The 21,775-nt window shown below is 44.8% G+C and overlaps 1 protein-coding gene across 1 annotated transcript; it reads right to left on the bottom strand.

Annotated features, from left to right (window-relative positions):
* Positions 1–14,247: 14,247 nt before the first annotated feature.
* THAP1 (THAP domain containing 1) lies at positions 14,248–20,999 on the bottom strand. Its single transcript, XM_051777591.1, has 3 exons — positions 20,737–20,999; positions 20,170–20,365; positions 14,248–16,260 (listed from the first exon to the last, which is right to left on the bottom strand). The coding sequence occupies exons 1-3, from the start codon at positions 20,805–20,807 to the stop codon at positions 15,796–15,798; spliced, it is 732 nt and encodes a 243-aa protein (XP_051633551.1). The 5' UTR covers positions 20,808–20,999; the 3' UTR covers positions 14,248–15,795.
* Between the last annotated feature and the right edge of the window lie 776 nt (positions 21,000–21,775).

The raw sequence follows: 21,775 nt of genomic DNA, 5'->3' as shown, positions 1-21,775 counted from the left end.
AAGTGTATTGTCATCACCAGCTGCTGGCACTGCCAGACTGCTCAGCTGACCCGTTAGATGCAGACCAGGCACAAGCACACAACTCGTTGAGACACACAGAAAGGGTCCTTTTTTTTTTATGCTGGCATCAGAGGAACAGCAGTCATCTGGTTGGAATGGTGTGGACAGACAGCACCACAATCTGCCATAAAGTTGAGTGGGGACTAAACACAATTATTCTCCCCAATGTAAATTTTTGTGTAACACAGCTACCCTTTTAAAATGATCTCTGCAGACTAGCCCACGCTTTCCACCATGTTTGTGGTCCTCTACAGGACTCAGCACTCTCAGGGCATCATCCAACATTTTTGTTTCATGACTGCAAGCCCCAGCCTTTGCCCACTGATGCCTCTGATCGTAGTTACTGACCGAGAGCATGTCCAGGCATTGCTCTGTTAGACAACACAAGAGAAACTTGTTTTTCATAAGGCTTTAATGTGCTGCCTTGTGGCAATGGAGTTAATTTATTGGCTGGCTATAGGAGTAGGCTTTTTGCTAGTACATGATAGTTGCTTGGAGGGAAATATGAAGTATGGTTGCATTTCCATTGTCCCCACCCACTGCTAGATTGTGACAAGAGGTAAGGACCTACCTTGCCTGGTCTTTGTCTTCCAGAGTTATCCAACAGCCAGAGGAGGGTGTTGGAGAAATAAATTCTGTTTGCCTGCTGGTGGTGTTTTCTGTTTACAAGTCTTTATTAATCCATACACCTCCAACATTTTGGAAAGGGAGGTACACATGACAGGCCATGAAGCCTGAGGAGCATCCCCCCTGAGGCAGCAAATTAATTCTTGGGTAGAACTCTACTTGTGGCAGTATTCAAGTGGCTGTTCCCTATCAAGAACATGCCTTTGATTTTCCACAGGTTTCATGGGATTTGTAACAGAGATGAGTCTGCAATTCCAGGCTGCAAACAGCTGAGAACTGCCTGACTAAAGGCAATGCTGGGGCTGGGTCTCAACCACTAGGTAGCAAAAATGCCAATAAAAAGAAAAAGATAAATCCCCCTAGAGGCACAAATTCATCAGTTTGAGCCCACGTGGTTAATGTTAGGAGCAACTGAAAACTCGAGGTTATGATGGAGAGTGCTAAGCCATGTTACCTGGAGGCATCACGCAGCCAAGTATGGAAAACACATATTCCAGGGAGAGGTGGCAGTGCTGGTTGGCAATCAGAGGGTGGGCAACCTGGACTAAAGTGAGAAGGAAGGTCAAGAGGAAGGACACGGATGGGAGATGTTCTGAACCAGAACTGTGAAGCCTCGTTTCCAGAACCAAGAGCCAAAGTGGAATTTGATGCACCACTGGGTTTGTCATCTGTAGGGAGGAGAAAAGAGATGCAGCAGAGGTGAGTCTGTTGCAGCAACTATGGGACAGGAGACTCCTTCAGGTGGATGTGCCTTCTCCCTCCCAAACCCATCTCAACTTCCCTGCTCCCTGGGGGTGGTATGCCAGAAGCCAAGGAAGGCACACCCAGAGTGCAGGATTTGTGATGGAGCCAGGCTTCCCAGAGCTCCCAAGGGAGGACTGACTACCTTTGTACCATCTGGCACCACACAGGAAGCCAGCAGAAAAATATCAGCCCTGAAGGGGTGAGGAAGGGTTTCTGGAGCAAAGGTGGGGTGGGAAACAGCAGAACTCCTGGAGCCTCATCTTTGCCCTGGGCACTTCTCAGGTCCTTTCTGATCTCAGTTTTGGCCACTAGCAGACACCTCTCCCCATCAGCAGCTTCTTAAAACATGCATCTTTGCTGGGCAAGACATGTTTTTAGCCAGCTCACCAGTAACTTTTGCAAGACCAGACACTTCCACGTGCCAGAGGGCACAATTTGGAGCCAGCCATCCACCTGCCCATACACCCTGAAACCTCTCTGCTCTCCTCTGGCTTCCTGTCCCCCCTAAACATTCTCCTGCTTTCTCTTGGTTTGCTTACAGGCCCCAGCAAGCAAACCCAATTCAGTGTCTCCCTCACCGCTGTTTACCCTCTAATCCCTTCCTCCTCCTCCTCCTCCGTGCACCCTTTTCCGGCAGGCAGCTGCCCCGCATCCCACTGTCCTTGATCTCCACCGCGGTGCCGCAGCACTTTCCTCCTCCACCTCCTCCTCCTTCGTTTTTTCTTCTCTCACACCGAGCGGAGGTGCTCTGACCTTTTCCCTCGCCTGTTCCCTGTCCCGTCCCCGCTGTCCCAGCTCCCCGCCGTGGCAGGACGCGGGCAGCGCAGGCAGCACCGCGCGGGGTGCCCAGGGCCGTGCTGAGCTAAGGACTCCCCGGAGGATTTCGGAGGGCGTGGATATAACTGGTGCGTCGGACTTGTCGGTGCTGCGATGCATACTGCACGCTGCGTGAGCTCTGTTCGGGAGACCAGCCTAACACGCGTGGCTTGGCAACCTCGTGCTTGGGATCACGCACTTGTCTGTGTGTCAGCTAGGGAACAAGCAGCCACTTAGCACAGCAGGCTCGGAAAGGGCTGATGGGCTGCCAGAGCTGAATTCACTTTCAAGTTTCGCCCAGGCAGCTGTTTCAGCTGTGACCAGGCTCTGCAAGTACAGGGACAAGGTTCGGCAGAACAAGGGCCGTTTCAGTCCTTGGCTTCCTTGGCAGTTTCCTACCAAGAGAAGCCTCTGCCTGCCCTCCTTCCTCCACCACGTTTGTGTGAATGCATGCATGAGATAGTACTGAGTCCCTGTGCCTTTTGACAGCACACAGTACCTCAACTGCCTGCTGCCCATTTCCTTGTAAAAACCTCCCACTGCTTCACTGGGACTGGAGACATGTAGGGACTTGGGCTCTTTGGAGAGGCACAGGGTCGTCACCGCTGTAGGCGCATTATTATTTCTAACAGACCGTCCTCTGCATTGGAATCTTTGTTTTCTTTTTCCAGTTCTAACTTTACGGTGAGGTCTCATTCAGGAGGTGGCACCATGGCTCAGGGCACTCTAATCACTTCCTGTATTTTGAATATGAAAATCCTCGAAACCAGTTGTTCTGAGTTGATAACAGTAAACAAAGATCTGGCTCGGCTCTGCTGTTTTCTCAGCCTGTCTTTCCATTTCATCAGGCTGATTGATCTCTGCTTTCATAAATGCTCCTCACAGCCCAAATTTTATCCGCAGCATCCTGGACTTGCTGTTCAGATGTCAAGGCTTGGAAGACTTCAGGGGTAGGCAAACTACTAGTGAGGGCCAAGACTTTGCAAAGTGTGAGAGAAAACTCTGTTTTAAAGATAACTTCTTCAGGAGTGTCAGAGAAACTTTGTTCATGCCTAGCTCTGCATCAACCTGTTTGCCTCTCATTTTCAGTGGTAACAACTGCTGCCTGGGAGCCTTCACCCCAGCACATGCAGTGCTCCATGCCAAGAGGTTCCACTTTCTCCTTCCAATTTAATTTAAGGTTTTTTATCTTGAAGGCAATCATAAAATTCAAAGCGCAATTCCTGCCACATCCTATGGCCTCGATAAGCCACCTGAATCCTCACACAGCTTTGCTCATTTCATCCACTTCTTATGTGACAGCCCCATCACACAGCTGGAATGGTGGTACCTGACAATCTTTCTTTTTGGAGCTGCTGCATCTGGCATGGGAGGGTAGGGGACTTCCTTGAAGATACCATAGCAAAACCAAATGCTTTGCCGGAAATTCGATGAGATCTAGAAGCTCTGTCCCTCTTTGCAGTTGAAGGCATTTGCTCTTTATAATCTTCTCCTGAGTCAGCAGAGATAGCTGCTCTGTGGGTCCATGCAATTCAAAAAGAGGGGTTTTTTTAGCTTCAGAAATATGTCTGGACACAGATAATAATTCTGTATTGTCCAAAAGGTTAAAACAATCACCATGTTTCATCAACACGTACTAAGAATGTTTGGAAGCCCATACTCTTTTGTCTCTTTCTTCACTACATTACATACATTACTGAACACTGTTGTGGTGCTTGTGGCTTTTTCCATTATGTTTTAATAAAAAGAAGTGCAATTGCTGTTGTACGTTTTCCTGTGCTGCTCTCTGCCTCTTGCTGCCTGGTTGGATTAGAGACTTAGAGATTATTCCACAAGTTCTCCACCATTTTCAATTTACATTTCTGTGGAAAAGTGTTAAATATCATATACTCAAATCTGCAAGTACACAATCAAACTGTACTTCATGAATACAACCTTCTGACTTGAATTTCTGTACAATGTGAGTTGTTCTACCTTTTTCTTTTTCTTTTGAAAGCTACTATTTTTACAGAAAATGCAGCAGGACAACTGTCTCAGCCATATTAAGCCTTACAAAACTCAGGCTGCTGAAAAACATAGCTCCCCAACCCTCCCACTGAGCTACAGGACAAGCTGCCTGTGTCTTCATCTTTAGCTTTCAGAAATAAATTGGAAGAAGATAGGAGCATTTAAAAAAAAAAAAAAAAGAAAAAAGAAAAAAAAAAAAAAACCTGAAAAACAAAGCAAAGCAAAACAAACCAAAAAACCCAAGTATTAAACCCTTGCTTGTGTTCCAAGGTGGACGCTCCCTGGCTGACTCACATCTGTTCTGACCATTTCCCCTTCACCCTGTGAGCTTTTCAGAAACTTTCTCCTGCCAACCATTCATCAGCAGCATACCCTGTCACCCCTTGCATATCTTCCCACTAAAAACCAGAGCCAGAGATGTTAAAAGGTTCCCCGTTTGGCTGACAGACAATCTGAGTATAGGATGGCCAGCTATTCAGGCCCTGTCTTGCTAAGACTGACTTTCTAGGTGCTCAACAAATGAGAAGATGCTGAAGTCCCACAAAGGGAAACCGAGCGTGTTCCACTTAGAAATGTTCCATCTCCAAGTGGTGGCTGGGTTTCCGTGAGGTAGGAGCCCCGGGCAATGCCAAGCATCTTCAGCCACCCAGGACCCAGGCTGCTTAGTATTCCTGTGAGCAAGACCCCTGATGCTGAAGGAGGTTGTGGTAAGCTGGGAGTCAGTCCCTTCTCCCAGGCAGCAAGCAATAGAACAAGGGGAAATGGCCTCAAGTTGTGCTAGGGGAGGTTCAGGTTGCATATTAGGAAAGATTCCTTCACTGAAAGGGTGGTTGAGCATTAGAACAGGCTCCTCAGGGAAGTGGTGGAGTCAAAATCCTTGGAAGTGTTCAAAAAAATGAGTAGGTGTGGCACTTCATGGTGTGTTTTGGTGAGCATGGCAGTATTCAGTCAAAGGTTGGACTAGATGATCTTGGAGGTATTTTCCAGCCTTAAGGGATCTGTGATTCTGTGTTTGAGATCCTCCTTTTGCATGATAACAAATGATCACAACTCTCACCCAGGGAGAAGGGGGCCTGGGCCCTGTGCTGGACCCAGCCTGGACTCATATTTGGAGGCTGTAGCACAACGAGAGCAAAGGACTCCTGCTCAGCTACATTACAGCCAAGAATTTTACAAAGTGGGAATTTTAGCACTTGGGAGACTCAGCTGGGTGGAGCAGCTCCTATGAAGTGCATGAATTTTACTTTGGATCATCCACGGCTAAAAAGCAAAAACTGCTCTGGCAGCAGCAAGTCATCAGACCAGACTTCATCTCTGTCACAGAATAATAAAACCACTTTCTCCATGGGAAAACAGTAGTGGGAGAGTTTGCAAGAGGTCATTAATTAATTAATATTTAATTGATTAATTTAACTCCTGCTAACTCGTGTCTATCCTTCTCTAAGGCTGTCAGAGCAGAGCTCAAGTTAACTTTCTGCTGTTCTGAAACTAATTCCTGAAGATTTGACCTGGGATGTGAGTCTTCTATTCAGAGATGTCTGTTTGCCACGCTGAGTCGATATTGTTGGGGTTAATGTCAAATAACTTATAAAGAACAATATTTACTCCTTCTAGAGGTCTCTTAGAGATTAGATAGAAATACAGGTAGGAACCAAAGACAGTTTAAACAGAACCATTGTTTTGAACATCAGTGGAATATTTTGGGCTTCCATTTTCACTGGCTCATAAACAGAGATGGTATACTTAAATATAGACCTGGAATTACATACAATAACTTCTACAATTTCCTATCCATGGTAACTTCTATGAAGCCATTATAGTCTCCTTGAATGTCTACCCACATGTTTAAAATTCTGTGTTGTCTACCTCCAGGTATTTGCCTGTCATGTTATGTTTTCAAAGCTGTGCTCATGAACGTGTACAAATAAAACCCAGTTAGACTTCTGAGTGGCACAAGTGAAATTGTGACTATTAGGTAGTTTTTTTGGTGGTTTTCTTTTTTTTTTCAGTTTTCACGCACAAGAGTATCGAGTACAGAAGAAATCTGGCCTTTGACATGCATGCATAATAGCTTGTAGCTACAAGAGAGCAGTTTTGAGAAATATCAACTAGTCTGGAACTATGGAAACAATTGATGTGAAACAGGAGTGTAAACAAAGCACAGTGTATGAGATGCTTTCACAGTTTCTGAATGAAGCCAGAGTATGTTCTTCATATAATTTGCAAAAGTTAAGTTTTAGTCAATATATAATCATAACAAAAGGGATGTGAGAGTAGTGTTAATGTCCTGTAATTATTTGGTAGCATACATAACCAATGGACGTATCTTACAACTGCATAAGCTCATCAAATAGCTTAAAGATACAATACAGCAAACTGAGAGGTTTGGAGACCTAAAATTTTATCTCTACTGCATGACAACTTTCTGTCATTTGGCTTGCTTTTTACAAGCTGAAGAAGCTGAATACAAATCCCAAATGTTTACAGCTTCACCTCACTAGAAAGTGTTAAGTGATGTTACTCAAAAAAAATATGCAAAAACAAGTTTTGCCTCTTCTACCATGTCGGAATGTCCTATTTCCTGTAACTATTTTAATGGCCTGTCTGTGCCTAGTCAGAAGAATTAACCTAAAGGTATTTAGGTGTCTTCACCTAAAAAGCAAGCCAAGGCTAAGCTGGAACAACTCCCTGAACTGCGAGCACAGTGCAACAGTTTGTGTCTATTAGGAGGAGCACATGGGATCACAGCCAAAACACTCTGCAGACTACTCCCATGGCGCATGAGGAATGGGCTGGGAAGAGATCCAGCTTTCCAAAGGAAGGCTGATAAGTGCAGGGTCAGTTCCTGGCAGGTCAATGGATGGTGGGGAGGAGTTCCAGGAGGCAACTTGCCATGGCTCTTGTATAGCTTGCAGAACAAACGCCAATTCCACTAAGCTTCACAAAGGCCCAAAAAGGCCTTTTAGCTGCCTCAGGCCTGAACAAAACAAACTGGGCTGCCATCATCCTTCTCCACACTATCACCCTTATATCTCCTCAGTGGGGCAACTCTTCACATTCACTTTCAATGCAAGTCAGCCAGCAGTCCTGATTTCACATGGTTTGTAATGTTCCAAGGCTCTCAGCAAGCCCAGCGAGCTTGATGCATTAACACCATGTGCAAGCAACCTAATAATCAGCAAAATCAAAAGCAGCGATAAAAATACTAAAGAGCTTAATTTGGAGTTTAATTCCCCTGCAGGTGACTGTTGGTACAGGAATGCTATCAGACAGCTTACTCACTCAGGTAAATAACCACTCATCATCGCAACGGGATTTCACCTCACCACGATCTGACAGCAGCACAGCAGACTGTCACACTGCTGAGAGCCCATCTCCTGCTGTTGCATCATGAGCAAACACTTGGCAGCTGAAGCCATGTGACTTCATGACTTTGTTCCTGAAGAACAATGCTGCTTAGTTTTGTCGCGGCCCCAACAACTCTCTTCTGCACAAGGCTGATGAGAAAAATCCAAGGCCAGCTCCCTGATTATACCAGCTCATTCCCAGAAATTCGAAGAAGAAATCTCAGCTCCGTGGGACTCAGGAAATCTTTACCCAAAATGTTCAGCATTTCAAAGCAAAGCATGACTTTTGCAGGTGGCTTCTGTGGGAGGAAAGTTACATCAGTGGTGAAGACATCGTTCAGAAAGCTCTCCACTGTCCCCTGGGAATTGCTAAGCTCACTTTTATATCTCTTATATATAGAAATCAAGAGGCAAGTAGAATAAAAGTAAAAACTCAGCTTGAAAGCCCAAAGAGTGAAATCTATTGAAATATTAAGCAAGCCTCCTCTTTCCTCGGGCCAAACTCATCCATTAACCTGAAGCAGCCTTCAGCTGAGACATGCCTTTCATTCCCATGCTGTTTCCAACAGTGTTTTGCATTTTCATCTCTGTGGCACATTTGATACTATGAAATGGCAAAAAGTAGTTACCAGTCCATAACAAAAGGTTACTGCCCCACTTTCCCAATACTCCCCTGCTCAGTCGCTGACAACCTCTGTATCTGAATGGGTCAGTGTCTCATTACCATGTACTAAAGGTCAAAAAAGGAGAAACACAGATGTTTAAATTCTGAGAGTATTAGTAGAAAAAAATCATATGAATCTTTGTTAAGAGAAAACAGTGGTGCTCTAGAGGAGCAAGGTAAGGCCCACAAGAAAAAGTCAGAGGAGATTATATAACATTCAATATTACACAAGATTTCTAATGGGGAGAAAAGTTTTACTTCTACAGTCATATCTCGTCACAGAGATGATGGGTTTACTAGACAGCAAGGCCTTGTGGTGATCATACTGTGAAAAACAAGCAAGGCCAATCTATGTGTAAGTTTCCAGTTTCTTCTGCACCTGAAGGAGCAAATGGCGTTGAAGAAAGCTGGGGTTTTATTTGGTGCAGGAATCCAGTCCGTGAGGCAGCACTGGGAACAATACAAGAAAGCACCATTTATTTCAATTACGTCTTATCACTGAAGTCATATAAATTACCTGACAGATATTACATGAAAAAAAAAAAAAAAAGTTCTAGCAACCTCAGTAGACAAGCCAAAAGGTAAATGTCAATATTGACAGAAGAATGGTTTTCAGAGTATTACAATTAGGTTAAGTAATGTCATCATAAACTTGCTTGCACATTTGAGTGTAAAAGTTGTTATATATATATATATGTGCATATATACGTAGGGTTTTAGTTATATGAAAATTTACCACAAGGAAATCTAGTTTTGTCAGCTGATGACAGTATCAAAGAAAGATAACGCCACGGATACTATAACCATGGTTTGTGTGTGTCTATGTTTCAAATAGATAACCTCAAGTAATTAGAGTTCTTCAAGCTGAAATAGCCAAATGTACATTCACTTGGGGAAATAGATGTTTCCTATTATCCACAGCCATGAGATTTCCATGATGTAGTACCTGTAGGAGAGAACCTGCCCAGTTCCTCACCATACTGAACACGTAAATAAACTCTGAGCAATTTCAGTCCCTTGTCATTAAAAAAACCCAACCAAACAAACAAAAAAAACTGAACAAAAAAACCCAACCAACCAAAAAAAACCAAAAACCAAAACCAAAAACAAGAACAAAAAACACTAATAAAAATATTTTCCTGTCTGAACCCAGACAGAAAGAAATCAAGATAAGAAATAAAAGTATATACAGACTACAGAGTTTGAGGTTATTGAAAAATAAATACTTTCTCAGTCCTTTGATGTAACACTGCAAATATTCATTCTTCTGGCAGCAATTCCTGGCGTCTCACAGATAAGCTGCCACCACAAAATAATCACCACTTGATAAAACACAGTATCAGTAAAGCCATCCTCTGTGGCCTGAGTTCACATGACATGCTCTAGTGGGAGCAGAAAACTCCACCTTGGTACCTCACAACCAGTTTGGGAATAACTCTCCCTTTAGATTTTCTCTGCATGCAGGTGCTATTCCTCTGGACCTGACAGCATCAACATAAGTGAACTGGTGAATGAAGAGTCTGATCCTATCAACACAAGAAAAGAAGAAACAAACAAACAAACAAAAGGCAAGAAATCTGAACTGAGCTGTGAAAGTGGGCATCCAGACGCTTCCTTCTCTGCAGAGCCAGCTATCCCAAACCTGAAAGTGCAGGTGGAAATCTTGGGATTTCCCAAGCTGAAAACAAGATCTCTTCCTCCTAGTAGAAAAAAAGTTCTACTCCTGAAAATCCCTTCCCTTCTGAGCCACAGGCCCAGGCTGTAAAGCACCTGAAGACAAAAAAGTTCATTTATTTCTGCAAAAGACATGTGTGAGGACACTCCTGAAAAGAGCCAGTGTGAGCGTGGGTGACTGATCCATGTAATGAAGGAAAGCCCAGAGGAGATAGGCAAGAATGATGTGCTGAGGGAAGAATGTAAGGAAAAACAACAAATTGTCATAAAGGAAGATGAAATTATCTCAGTACAAGGGGGACTGGACAGTAACCTTTGCTTTAGGAATACAGTTGCATCATTCAGTCACTGGATTGCATAAACAACCTTCCCTGAATAGTTAGTCAAGAGTAATGTTTTCCTGAGCTAGCCAGACCAGCGTGGGAGGGTAGTCTGTATGTGACTCAGCCCAACAAAAAGCCTAAAAACCAAACAACTCACAAAATCAGTCGGAAACAAACAACTGGCTTGATCTTGGTTCAACCTGCAGGTTCCTTCCCAGAAAGTGGGGGGGACACAGTGCCATGATGGCAAACATTTAGAAACCAGCAATGGTAATTTGCACAGTACATTTGTACTGTGATTTTGCTGTGTATTGCAATTGCTATATTTGTGCTTGTGCTGCAGTTTCAGTATACTGCTGTATCATTCTGCTAAAACAAAGCCCTGGATACATCTACGAGAACTTGGTTGGAGAATACTGGACTGTGGCTGAGGGACGCAACAGGAGTCCAAGGCAAAAGAAGAAACGATCACTGGAGACAAGAACTCCTCCTTCTTCTGGATTACCTGTCATTGAATTGAAGATTTCCCAGTAGGAAGTCACAACGTCTTTCACAGCCTCAAATACCAGAGCACTGATTCTTATATAGATGACTAGGATAGCCACACACCCTGAATAGTTAATGGTCACATCCAGTGAAACCTGAAAAGAAATGAGGACCCTGCCTGATCTGCTCAAGTCCTTCATGAGTTCAAAACCAAACCAAAACAGAACAACGAACGAACCCCACCCTAATGATTGGCCAGATGGTGTTGTCCATACTCCTCCCTGACCAAGAGACCAGTAGAACCAATTGAGAGGCAGAGGACAATCACTCTGTTCTAGAGGTTGCAGGAATGTGTGAGCCCAGGCCTTGCAACCTATTGTCCTTGTACAATAGGATGAGACAGCTACAGGAGAATCAATAGATCATTTCACACAACAAAAGGCTTGATAGTCAATGCTACATGAACTAATAGTGGAAATACTTAATTATTGCAATAATGTAATTACGACAATGTAATATAACTATTCTCAAGAGGGGTACTTGAGGATTTCCTTCTCAGTAACCTATTTAAATGTTTTCTTTAACTTAGGAGTATTTAAGATGACATTCCTTGGCAACTGTTTCAAGTTATTCATAGCGGATTATACAGCAACTTTGCAACACTTTTTTTTTTCCCCCCCATTTTTACCTGTTTCTGCCTATGTAACACTGTAATTGGGTCTTCTTTCCATTTTGCACAATAAAATGCTGCAGTTCCATCAGAGATGTCTGTACAAAGATAAAATTTCCATTGAAAGCATTGAACAAACACAAAGGGAGATCTCTAAGAGCAGTTGCTGTCACACTTTTGAGTCATGTATCCTGTTTTTCTCTTTCTCATTTATAAACAAATCATTATCGTGGCAAAGTATGGTAAATAACCTGCTGTGCTTAAAACAGCAGGAGTTACATACCTGAACTTGCAGTCATCAACATGCTTCAGCAGACTGTGTTTTGGTTGTTAAAATAGCTCAAAAAACCCCCTTCCATCCTGCCAAAGCCACCTGATGAAGGTGTAAGCTGATGGGAAACGGAGAAAGCCAATAGATTAAAATCTAAAACAGGTCTCAGGAAAGAAAGAAAGCAAAAGGGTAACTAGGAATAACTGCATGAGTCCAGAAAAGCATGTAACAGGAGAAGTCTTCTGAAAAGTATTTAGAAACTGTTGTGGTTTTAGTTTTACCAAAGCAACTGCTTTGTTTTCCTTCTTCCTGAGTTCAAACTGGGATTTGCTTTGCACTTTCTTCAGCTTCAAGAGAACTCCTTCAAAATTCCCACAGGGTGCCCATACCCCAAACTCTAAGCAGAGCTGAAGGAAAATGAAATCCTAGGAAGACAGAAGATTTCTTGGACATTTTATTTTCATTAATTTGCTGCTAGTTATTAAGACCATGCTAGTGATAACATAGACAAGATGGTAACTGGAAACACAGAAGAAAAAAGGCCAGTGAAAAGTTACTCCCTCAGTAGGACAAGAAGTAATACAAGTATTTAGCTATTTATTTTTTCCCCATAAAACATACCTGTGGATTTGAACTGTCCCAGTTAGACAGGGAAATCTCATACTTTGCAGAAGTGCAAGGAGGAAAAAAAAGCAAACATTTCATAAGTCAGATACCATGTCATAGCAAAACGAAAATTGGGGCAACAGGGGGAAGCCAAAACTTCTCTTTTTAGAACTGGTTCCAATTCCTACCTGTTGAAGCATCAGCCCATTTCAAAACAAATCTCTCTTTCCATAATTTAAGGGTGGGGCATTTTTGCCTATTCTGCTACTTTCTAACTTCATTGAATTGTTTGCTTTATAAAATAGGCTTCAGTGAAATGCGTTTAAACAAATTGCCAGCTACTTCATATGAGCACAACTGAACAACTATATGCCATTCTACAATTCCCATCTCTGCTTTTTAACTTCCAATCATGTTTTTTCAGAGAAGTTTCCAAAATTTCTGCTATTGTGCAGGTACTAGTTGTGGCCAATGCAAACAGTAAGTGATGCAGACCTCTTTTACAGATGATTGTGTGGATGTAACAGATCCCACTTGAAAAAAGAAGAGGAAATTTTAACACATGCTGGGGAAACACATTGTGCTTATTAGCCAGAATACTTTTCCTAGCCTGGCCAGTAGCAGACAGCCTTCATCTTCTCTTTCTATATTGCTACCAAACAAGAGACATTGTGGTATAGAGAGGAATAGGGTGCAGTGCATGAAAGGTCAACCATTGAAAGACAATTAGTTGTTTTTGTGCCAGCCTTTCCTCCCTTACTTCAGAGTTCTGTGATACTGAGAGCTCTCATGGGTCTAGTAAAGTCCACACCTAGCCCTAACATGACTGCATCAGCAGTTAACAAGACTTTTTATTAAAGGGAAAAAAAATAAAAAGCTCCTGCAGGAGAAATCCAAGCCCATTGTGAGAATGGACTGCATCTGTTCTTCGAAAAATCCTCTGGTAATAAGAAAGGAAGCCAGCAACTGTGCAGCAGTCCCCTCTTCAATCTGGTACTTCTGAAAAGCTCCAGGGGAGAAATAATCATCCCTCTCAATGGGGTAAACATCTACTTCAGTCAGCTATTAAACCAATTTCACCAACACAAAAAGCTTAAACACACAAGAACTCCACACACCAGCCACCTATCAGCACACCTAAATTTACCTTGCAGACTTAATTTTGTTGTGCTGCTTTCCTGGAGGGCTATGAAGCTAAAATATCTGAAGGAAGGGCTGAGCAAGTACAGCAGCCAGAGCATAACAGGGCGGGGGAAAACAGGGATCCCTGGCCAGAGTGGAAGGAAACAGTGCTGAACATTAAGAATATGAAGTTACTCTAATATTTTTCAGAAGCAGCTGACATAAGGCAACAACTTATTGCGCCCAGAGGAGAGGATTTATTTCTCATCATTACCCGCTCTTGGCCATAGTCTTTCCCTCCTATCAGATGTGGTACTGCTGACCCTCCTCTGCCACGAGCCAAACCTGCTGCTTTAGTGAGCTGAAGTGCCCCACAGAAGAGTGCAACCAGCACCAGAACTGGTGGGCATAAGAAGGGTGATAGTGGGAGTACCCAACTCCATGTCAGGGGCAGAGGCCATGGGGGTGTGGCACTGCAACAACCCACCACGCCTCAGGAAGTCACACTTGAAATTCCTGTAGAGTAAGAAGAGAGGGTTATTTTGCAGAGAAAACAGATGCAATCTGCTATCTGGTCACACATGCCAACAGCATGGCAACAGTTGTTGAAATGTCTTTTCCTCGTCACTTTTGAATTTCAGCAATTTCAAGTTTATTTTAAGCATAAAGTGTAACAGCAACAAGATTTTGGAACTCTGTGAGAAAAACCCAGCTAAACCAGGAACTACTAGGAAAAAAAAAGAAAAAAAAAAAGGCAAAATGTCATGACAGTTTTGGCAAAATCCTGGGAAAGAGAAAAAAAAGAGAGTAATTAAAAATCTCACACGTCATTTGGTTTTTTTTAAATTTTTAATCAGGTATAATAAATGTACACAAATGGAAGCATCAGTATTTTTGTTCACTTTAACTGCATGAAATGGCAGGGAAAATAGACACATGGCATGAGTGAGGTCAGAAGTTTCAAGACTGGTTTGAAACATTTCAAAATGTCGTGCTAACAGGATATTAAGGGAGGCTCTTAAAGCCGTCATGAACAAGGCTTGTTCAGCATCAGAACTAGAATCCACACAGCACATAAGTTTGATGTAGACTGAGAAAAGCAATCTTCCTCACATCTAGTTCATCCAGGAATTTCAGCTGTAAGGATTACAATAGGGTTAGCAAGATGCCTTTTTCTCTGATTTTGAATGAATTAATTGACTACATACATTATTAGAAAGTAAGTGCAAACTGCTGCACCACTTTGTCATGCTAAACTCTTTCTAGGAGTCTTAATAAGGCTGAAGGAGAGGCAGCAGCATTTGAGATGTTATAAACCAGTCTAGCACCAAGCAACTCCAAAGTCTAATTCCCTAATTGCCCTTTGGTGGATGCCTATTGGGGAGTGAAAAAAAAAAAACAAAAGAAAGAAAACCACAGTATATTGCAGAGCCAGTCACAAATATCTGACTCCCTGGATAAGGAAAAAACTTTCACCTCCTGAAGCTACACAGGGTTCACATGTGACTTTAAGTGCAACAATTTAAAACCAGGGTAATACTCTACCCATTACAGTGCTTATGGGAACATGACAATACAACATACTGGGGACTGTATATTACCAGGCGACTTTTGCAAAGCAGTCACCATGAACAGTACTTTGCCCTCTTGATCCTGTCAACAGTTCAGCAACATACACGTTCAGTTCAGCCCTCCACTTCACAAAAGCTGCTTCCACAGCTCTCCGCCCTCAAAACTCACACGTGTTGAACAGCTATTCCAAAAGACGAGGTTCATTTACATACCTCACCCAAAGGGATCCAGGAATTAGACTTTTCACAGTGCTTCAAATGCATAGCAAACTGAGGTTGGAAGTTTTCCCAGACTGAAATGTGTATCTTAGCTATCTTTCTGCAGCACTTGTTAAAAAACTTGCAGATGTTGTTAGCTGACCTAATTCCGCTCTAAAAATCAGTGAAAATTACTTACTGGGGGATTACCAAAGCCTAGGTTAAATGCCTTGACAAAGCACCAGGTGTACAACCACCTCAACTTCACTCTCAGCCAGATTCAATCTCCATTCCCTTTAAGCATAAGACAAACATTGTAAAAAAAAAAATAAATTTCTAGGTGTATTCAACCTTGCATCCTTTCCTTCTGCAAAGCAATTCAGATTTTGTAAATTCACTGCATATTCTAATTCTGAGATGTGTGCATCTTCAATGTATTAAAAGTGTATCAAACTGAAACGACAGCTAAGAAAAAATATTACCTCATTTGTATGATTGCTTACTTACTGTTTTAGAATTCTGGAGACTCTTACATACAGAATTAGAAAGAATTTAGGTTTTAAACTAAATTTCTTGGCCTGCCAAAGTGAAAAGTGATGTTCGTGACTTCTAGGCAGGCACTTCTACAACTTCAAAACAGTCATTAGGCAGAATCACATAGCCTTTTCCTGCCAGTATGTCTTTTTCCTTCTGAAACTGAACGACCTCTCTCAGTTTTTCAATCTGTCTTTCCTGACGTCGGCATCGCTGCTGCGCCGTCTTGAGCTTCTTCCGCAGTTTTTCAACTTGTTCCTCCAGCTGCTGAATTCTTTTTCGCTGGTGGACTGTGTCCTCTACGGTATAGTTATGGTCACAAAAAACGGCGAGGTTGCTAGGGGTCTGGAGAGGAGGCATCAGTAATCCAATACTCGGGTCTACAAACCTGGCATCTATCTGGGGCAAATGGAAGGGAGTCGATGGAGGTGGTGGCAGCACCGGAGCTGCTGGCGGTGGCGGTGGCGGCGGAGGCGGCGGCGGTGGCGGCAGTGGGGGAGGTGGCAGTGGATCTTCCGGCTGTTCTGCAAATTCTTCAGACTAGAAAGAACGAGAGGGGGAAAAAAAAAATACGTTTTCAGGCTTAAGGCTGTTTGCAACGCAACTCCCTCGCTATACGGCCTCGGAATGACATAAACAACTAGGATTTAAATTAATAAAATAAATTCCAAAGCCTACCCTTTCAAAGCTGAGAGAAAGTTCTGGGCCTGCCTTGTCTGGCTTCTCAACTGGAGATATTTTTAAGCAGCTTCATTTTAAGGGCTCTTTGAAACTCAAGCCCTTGATGTCTCAAATAAATCAAAAACTGAATAATGTAGCAATTACTCTTACTTGAAGACTTAGGTCAAATAGTATCCACAGTTAGCTAAGAAGCAAGAACACAGGCTGCAGTTCCATGAAACAGAGTTCAGAGAACCTAGTAACTCAATGCTACTACCCATTCCCCTTTGTCCCTCCTCCTTTCTGCTGCATCTTACCACTACATAATTGAACCTATCAGCTAACTTCATCAAAAACACAGTAGAAGCTGAGGTGGAACAAGGGTCAGCTACTAAGGGAGCAGAAAGGTGGACACAGCAAGGTCTGTCTTCTCGACAACTGGAAGGGACTCTGTCACTGGTTTTGGGCTCTGGGTTTGGTTTCAAGAGACAGGATGAACCAAAATAAACAGCTCGTTCAACAGCAAAGCAGGCCTCTCATCCTCAGTAGCTGCTGAGATGACAGAAAGCTATTCATTCTGCCACCATCACTGCAGAAAATATTCTGTCCATTTCTAAAAGTCAAAGCAATGCAATACCAGGTATAACCTACACCTGCCCTAACACGTGGAAAAGCTGAGAATCACAGATTTATAGAATGGTTTGGTTTGGAAGGGACCCTAAAGATCACCCAGTTTCAAGTCCCCTCTGCCATGGGCAGGGACACCTTCCACTAGACCAGGTTGCTCAAAGCCACATCCTACCTGGCCTTTGAACACTTCCACAGACGGGGCACCCACAGCTTCTCTGGGCAACCTGTTCCTCACCAGCTTCACAACAGAAAATTTTTACCTAATATCTAATCTAAACCTGCCCTCTTTCAGTTTAAGGCCATTCTCCCTTGGCCTGTCACTACGTGCCCTTGTAGAAAGACCTTTTTCAGCCTTTTTGTAGGCCCCCTTTAGGTACTAGAAGGTTGCTATGAGGTCTCCATGCAACCTTCTATTCTTCAGGATGAACAGTCCCAACTTTCTCAGTCTGTCTTTGTAGGAGAGGTGTTCCATCCCTCTGACCATCTTTGTGGCCTCCTCTAGACTCACTCTAACAGGTCCACACCCTTCTTATGTTGCAGGGCCCCAGAGCTGAATGCAGTGTGCCAGGTGGGGTCTCACCAGAGCATAGCAGAGGGGCAGAATCACCTCTCTCACCCTGCTGGCCACACTGCTTTGGATGCAGCCCGGGATACGGCTGCTCTGTGAGCACACACTGCCCAGTCACGTGGAGAAACAGGACTGCACGGCTTGCAGATGGGATAGAGAAGGGAGAAGCACAGTCCTCCCTTTTGGCAGCAGCAAAATATCAATTGGCTCAACTCCACTGCAGCTTTTTTCGCAGACAAAACTGCAGCTTTTATCACGTTTCTCTTGATAGGTTCACTTGTACAGTTCAGGACAACACAGATCCCTCACCACTTGAGTTTAGGACAGAGCAGAGAACCAGATTTTTCCTTCCCCAGAGGAATGCGGCATAATTCAGAAATGCTTCTGTGCTCATGATGATTGAAAAAGCACTGTTGAAACAAAAGAGCTTGCATGTTTCCTGTTAAAAAGAAAGCTTAAGACATTCTCAGTGAAAGAGGCACTGTAATAATTTTCTACCTACCCATCTGTTGCCAATATTACTATTACACAGAAAAGCTTAAGGACAGGGAAAATGTTGATTTTAAGAAGACTTGACAATCCTCACCATCTAAATATCAAATTCATTAGATTTGAAGGTCATGTCACTAACTTCCTTGACTTAAGGCAACAATATTTGATATTTGGGGGTCTACCTATACCTCATAAGAACTACAACACCTGGCAGACAGCAACTGAAAAGGCAGATTGGCGACTGGTAATGAAGGGAAGTTTCACACACACTCAAATATAACTGATCACACAAAAGCACAAAACCAGCCAACCAACTACCAGTCTTATTTCTCAGCTATAAGAAACTGCTGCTGTTAGCCTATCTAATTCACTCATGAATATTCCAAAGAGCTTGACCCTACCAGCTGTCCCTATCATGTTTTTCTACTAAAAAAAATACAAAGTGAAGATGTAACTGGCAAAGAGAAATTCATTCGTGATGGAAACAAAACCAAAAATCATATAATTGCTGGACTGCTGAATTCACACAGAGACTTTTATTTGCAGCTACCCAGCACAGGCTACCTCTATAAATATGTTACTATTGTCAAAATGTATCACAGAGAACAGCTGGCATCCCCGAGACATCAGGGAATTCTAATTACTTCTTACAGCCAATAAATGGTTTTACTAAGACATAAGTAAAGAAAGAGAAAGTATACCAAACTACATAGTGCCAAAGATAAAAACCTGTACTTCAAAATCAGTGTGGATTCAATTCCAAAACAACCACTATTGTTCTTTGTTCCTACATTCTTACTTGAAGATATGTGGCAGTTAATTTAAAGTCCCATGAGACAAATAGGAATAGAACTAAATCCTTCATAATTAAAAGGCACATCACTGTAGATCCAGGCATGACAATGAAATTGGGAACATGGTTCACTACTAATCCTGCTACACCAACTGCACTTTTGCAGATTATCCTGTACACCCACTCAGCTTTCAGACTGTGAAAAAATTTGCAACTATTTTACACACAACAAAGAGAATGTGTTTATTACAGATAAGCAGGGAAGCGTAATCAAACAAAAAACACAGCCATATTTACCTGTAAATTGCCTGTCTCCTTAAATGCATTCTGTTTATATTCTCTTATCTTTTATTAGCCACTTTTCATTTTTCAAATACATGGCCATTTAATTTCTGCATCAATCCAACATTGTATATAAGAGAAAAGTCTGAGTTCTCCTCTGTGCACTTTATCCCATCACATGCTGTTGCTCCCTAGACCTATTGTATTTACCATTCTCTCCTTTGCCACTTCCTCAATGGTGGAGTGACAAGAGACCAAATATTTTATATCCTTTATAGGAGTTAAGAATCAATCTTTCCCATTCTTGTCTTGCAGCTTTTTGCAGCTATCAAGAAGGAAGAACTCATAAGTGACTTGCATCTCGTGGTAAACTGCTTTTGTGGCACAGTGAAGGGAATAACACTCCTCACAGGAGACTCTACCATTAGAAGTCAGGGACCAGTCCGGCTTTTGATCACAAGCTTAAGGCAAGACAGAGGTGATTTCAGGACAGACAGATAGTAGATGCAGGTAAGGTTCTGCCCTTCTGTTTGTACCTCACTTTAACTCTACAAATCCAGAGGACAGAGCCCTTTTGAGGGGACAGTTAACTTTGTTAATTAACATCGCCTCTTCAATGCTAGCAGCAGCCATCAGCCATGGTGTGAGCACTACTGAAGGCTCTCTCTAACTCCAGATACAGCAGAAATACTGCTGAACAACCTAACTACAGGGTAATATCTTCTTACTTTGCTGCCGTTCCACTCAATTCAGCATCCGCGTGCTGAACGGGCACACGAGCTGCTCAGAGCTACCGCCTGCCTGTACAGCCTCTCTTGCTCCACAGCCTGGGACAGCCCACACCTCTGCTCTCGCTAGCGCCAACGAGAACAGCTGTGGGTTAAGTTTCGGCCACTACAGCCCTCCTGGTGTCCTTAGGCACACAGGCTCAGCATCCTTCCCAGCCTGCATCCTCTCCCCGCCTGCTGCCCTGCCGCGCTGAGACACACCCGCGCTCCGGCACCTGCGGCCGCTCGGGGTTTACCTTTTCACCGGGTTCAGTGTAACAAAATATTGTGGGCACCGCATTCTCCTTTAGGAGCTTGTTATTGCATTCCCTCTTAAAGCAATCGGGGGTGAAGTGTTCTGAGCAAATGCTGCTGTACTTGGTCGGCTTGAAGTTTTTCCTCTTAACAGCGGCTTCCCACTTCTTGCAAAGATCGGGTCTCGTAAGAGGAAACCTGCAAGTAAGAGGCACTTTCAGCCTTTCTGGAAAGCTTTGTCAGGCGGGGGGGTCATGGCCAGAGCAAAACCCAGCGGGGGTTCCCAGCCCTCTCTGAGAAAGGCGGCTCAGAGTGTCCTGTCCCTCGGCTTTCCCCAGGGAGACCCCCAGGAGGGGCAGGCGAGGCTCTCCCCACCTCGGCGGCCGCGGGCGGACGGACCCGCCTGTACACATGTATGTATGTATGTATGTATGTATGTACGTCTGTCTGTCTGTCTGTCTGCCCGTCCGTCCACCCACGCGCGAGCGCTCCCGCCCCCTCCCCGCGCGCGCCCCCGCGCCGGCCCCGCCCCGCCCCCGGCGCGCCCCGCCCCGCCCGCGCGCGCTCACTTGTGGAAGGAGATGGGCTTCTCTTTGTCGTATCGGTTCCGGCAGCGGTAGGCGGAACACGACTGCACCATCCCGCCCAGCCCCGCAGCCGCGGCGGCGCGGCCTCAGCGGGCAGGGGCGAGCCAGCGGGGCGCCGCGGCCTCAGCGGCGGGCGCCCATTGCTCCTGCCGCCCCCCGCGGCCCCCCCCGCGCCGTGACCCTCCGGAGAGGGACGGGAACGGGACGCGCGGCCTCTCCCAACTCCAAGATGGCGGCTCCGGCTTCAACGCAAACTCTCGCGGTAGCTGCGCGCGACGCGCTCCGCCCATTATGCGAGTCGGCCCTTGGAGGGGGGCGGGGCTTACCCCGGCGGGCCGTCCAATCGGGGTGCGTCCTACCCCGGCTCCGCCCCCTGTCGCGCGACCGTGCTCCGCCCCCTTCGCATCCACATCTGGGCAAGGCCCCCTCCCCCCCCCCCCCGCACCCACATCTGGGCAGGACTGCCCGTCCACCCCGCATCCGCATGTGGGCAGGGCCGCCCCCCCGCCCCTACATCTGGGCAGGACTGCCCGACCACCCCGCATCCACATGTGGGCAGGGCCGACCCCCCCGCCCCTACATCTGGGCAGGGCCACCCGCCTTTTCCCCACATCCACATCTGGGCAGGGCCGCCCGCCCTCCCGCCCCGCCGGGCACAAGCCCGGGCCGAGGCCCGCAGAGGCCGTGCCTGCACGGACGGAGACCCGTCGGCGGCTCCTCCACCCGCTCCGTGCCCGGGGCCGCGGCCGGCGGTGCTCGCCCCGTTCGGCGGGGCAGGGCTGCGGGCGGCCGTGCACAGCGCGGCCGGCACAGGGGCAGGAAGAAGTTGGCGCTGTGAGCCCCGCGGGAGGTTCTGACTGCCTTCGGGAAAAACAAACAAACAAACAAACAAAAAAAACAAACAAAAACCTAAACCAAAACCAAATCAGGCTAACAAAAAGAAAAGGAAAAAAACCCAAAAACAAAACCAAAAACAAACAAAACAAACAAACAAACAACAACAAAAAAAAAAGGAGAAAAA

Source organism: Manacus candei, unplaced genomic scaffold (genome assembly GCF_025592945.1).
Source record: "Manacus candei isolate 608988 ecotype Guabito, Panama unplaced genomic scaffold, ASM2559294v1 h1tg000010l, whole genome shotgun sequence".
Classification (NCBI taxonomy): Eukaryota; Metazoa; Chordata; class Aves; order Passeriformes; family Pipridae; genus Manacus; species Manacus candei.
The sequence above is the reverse complement of the archived record's forward strand: the minus strand, read 5'-3'. Positions and strand labels throughout refer to the sequence as shown.

What these genes read in the sequence shown, in the direction of transcription:
- THAP1 (XM_051777591.1), bottom strand. Translation starts at nt 20,807, where the DNA reads ATGGTGCAGTCGTGTTCCGCCTACCGCTGCCGGAACCGATACGACAAA. An exon ending in AAGCCCATCTCCTTCCACAA is followed by an intron (nt 20,366 to 20,736) that starts GTGAGCGCGCGC and finishes TCTTACTTGCAG; the next exon opens with GTTTCCTCTTACGAGACCCG. An exon ending in ACACTGAACCCGGTGAAAAG is followed by an intron (nt 16,261 to 20,169) that starts GTAAACCCCGAG and finishes CGTTCTTTCTAG; the next exon opens with TCTGAAGAATTTGCAGAACA.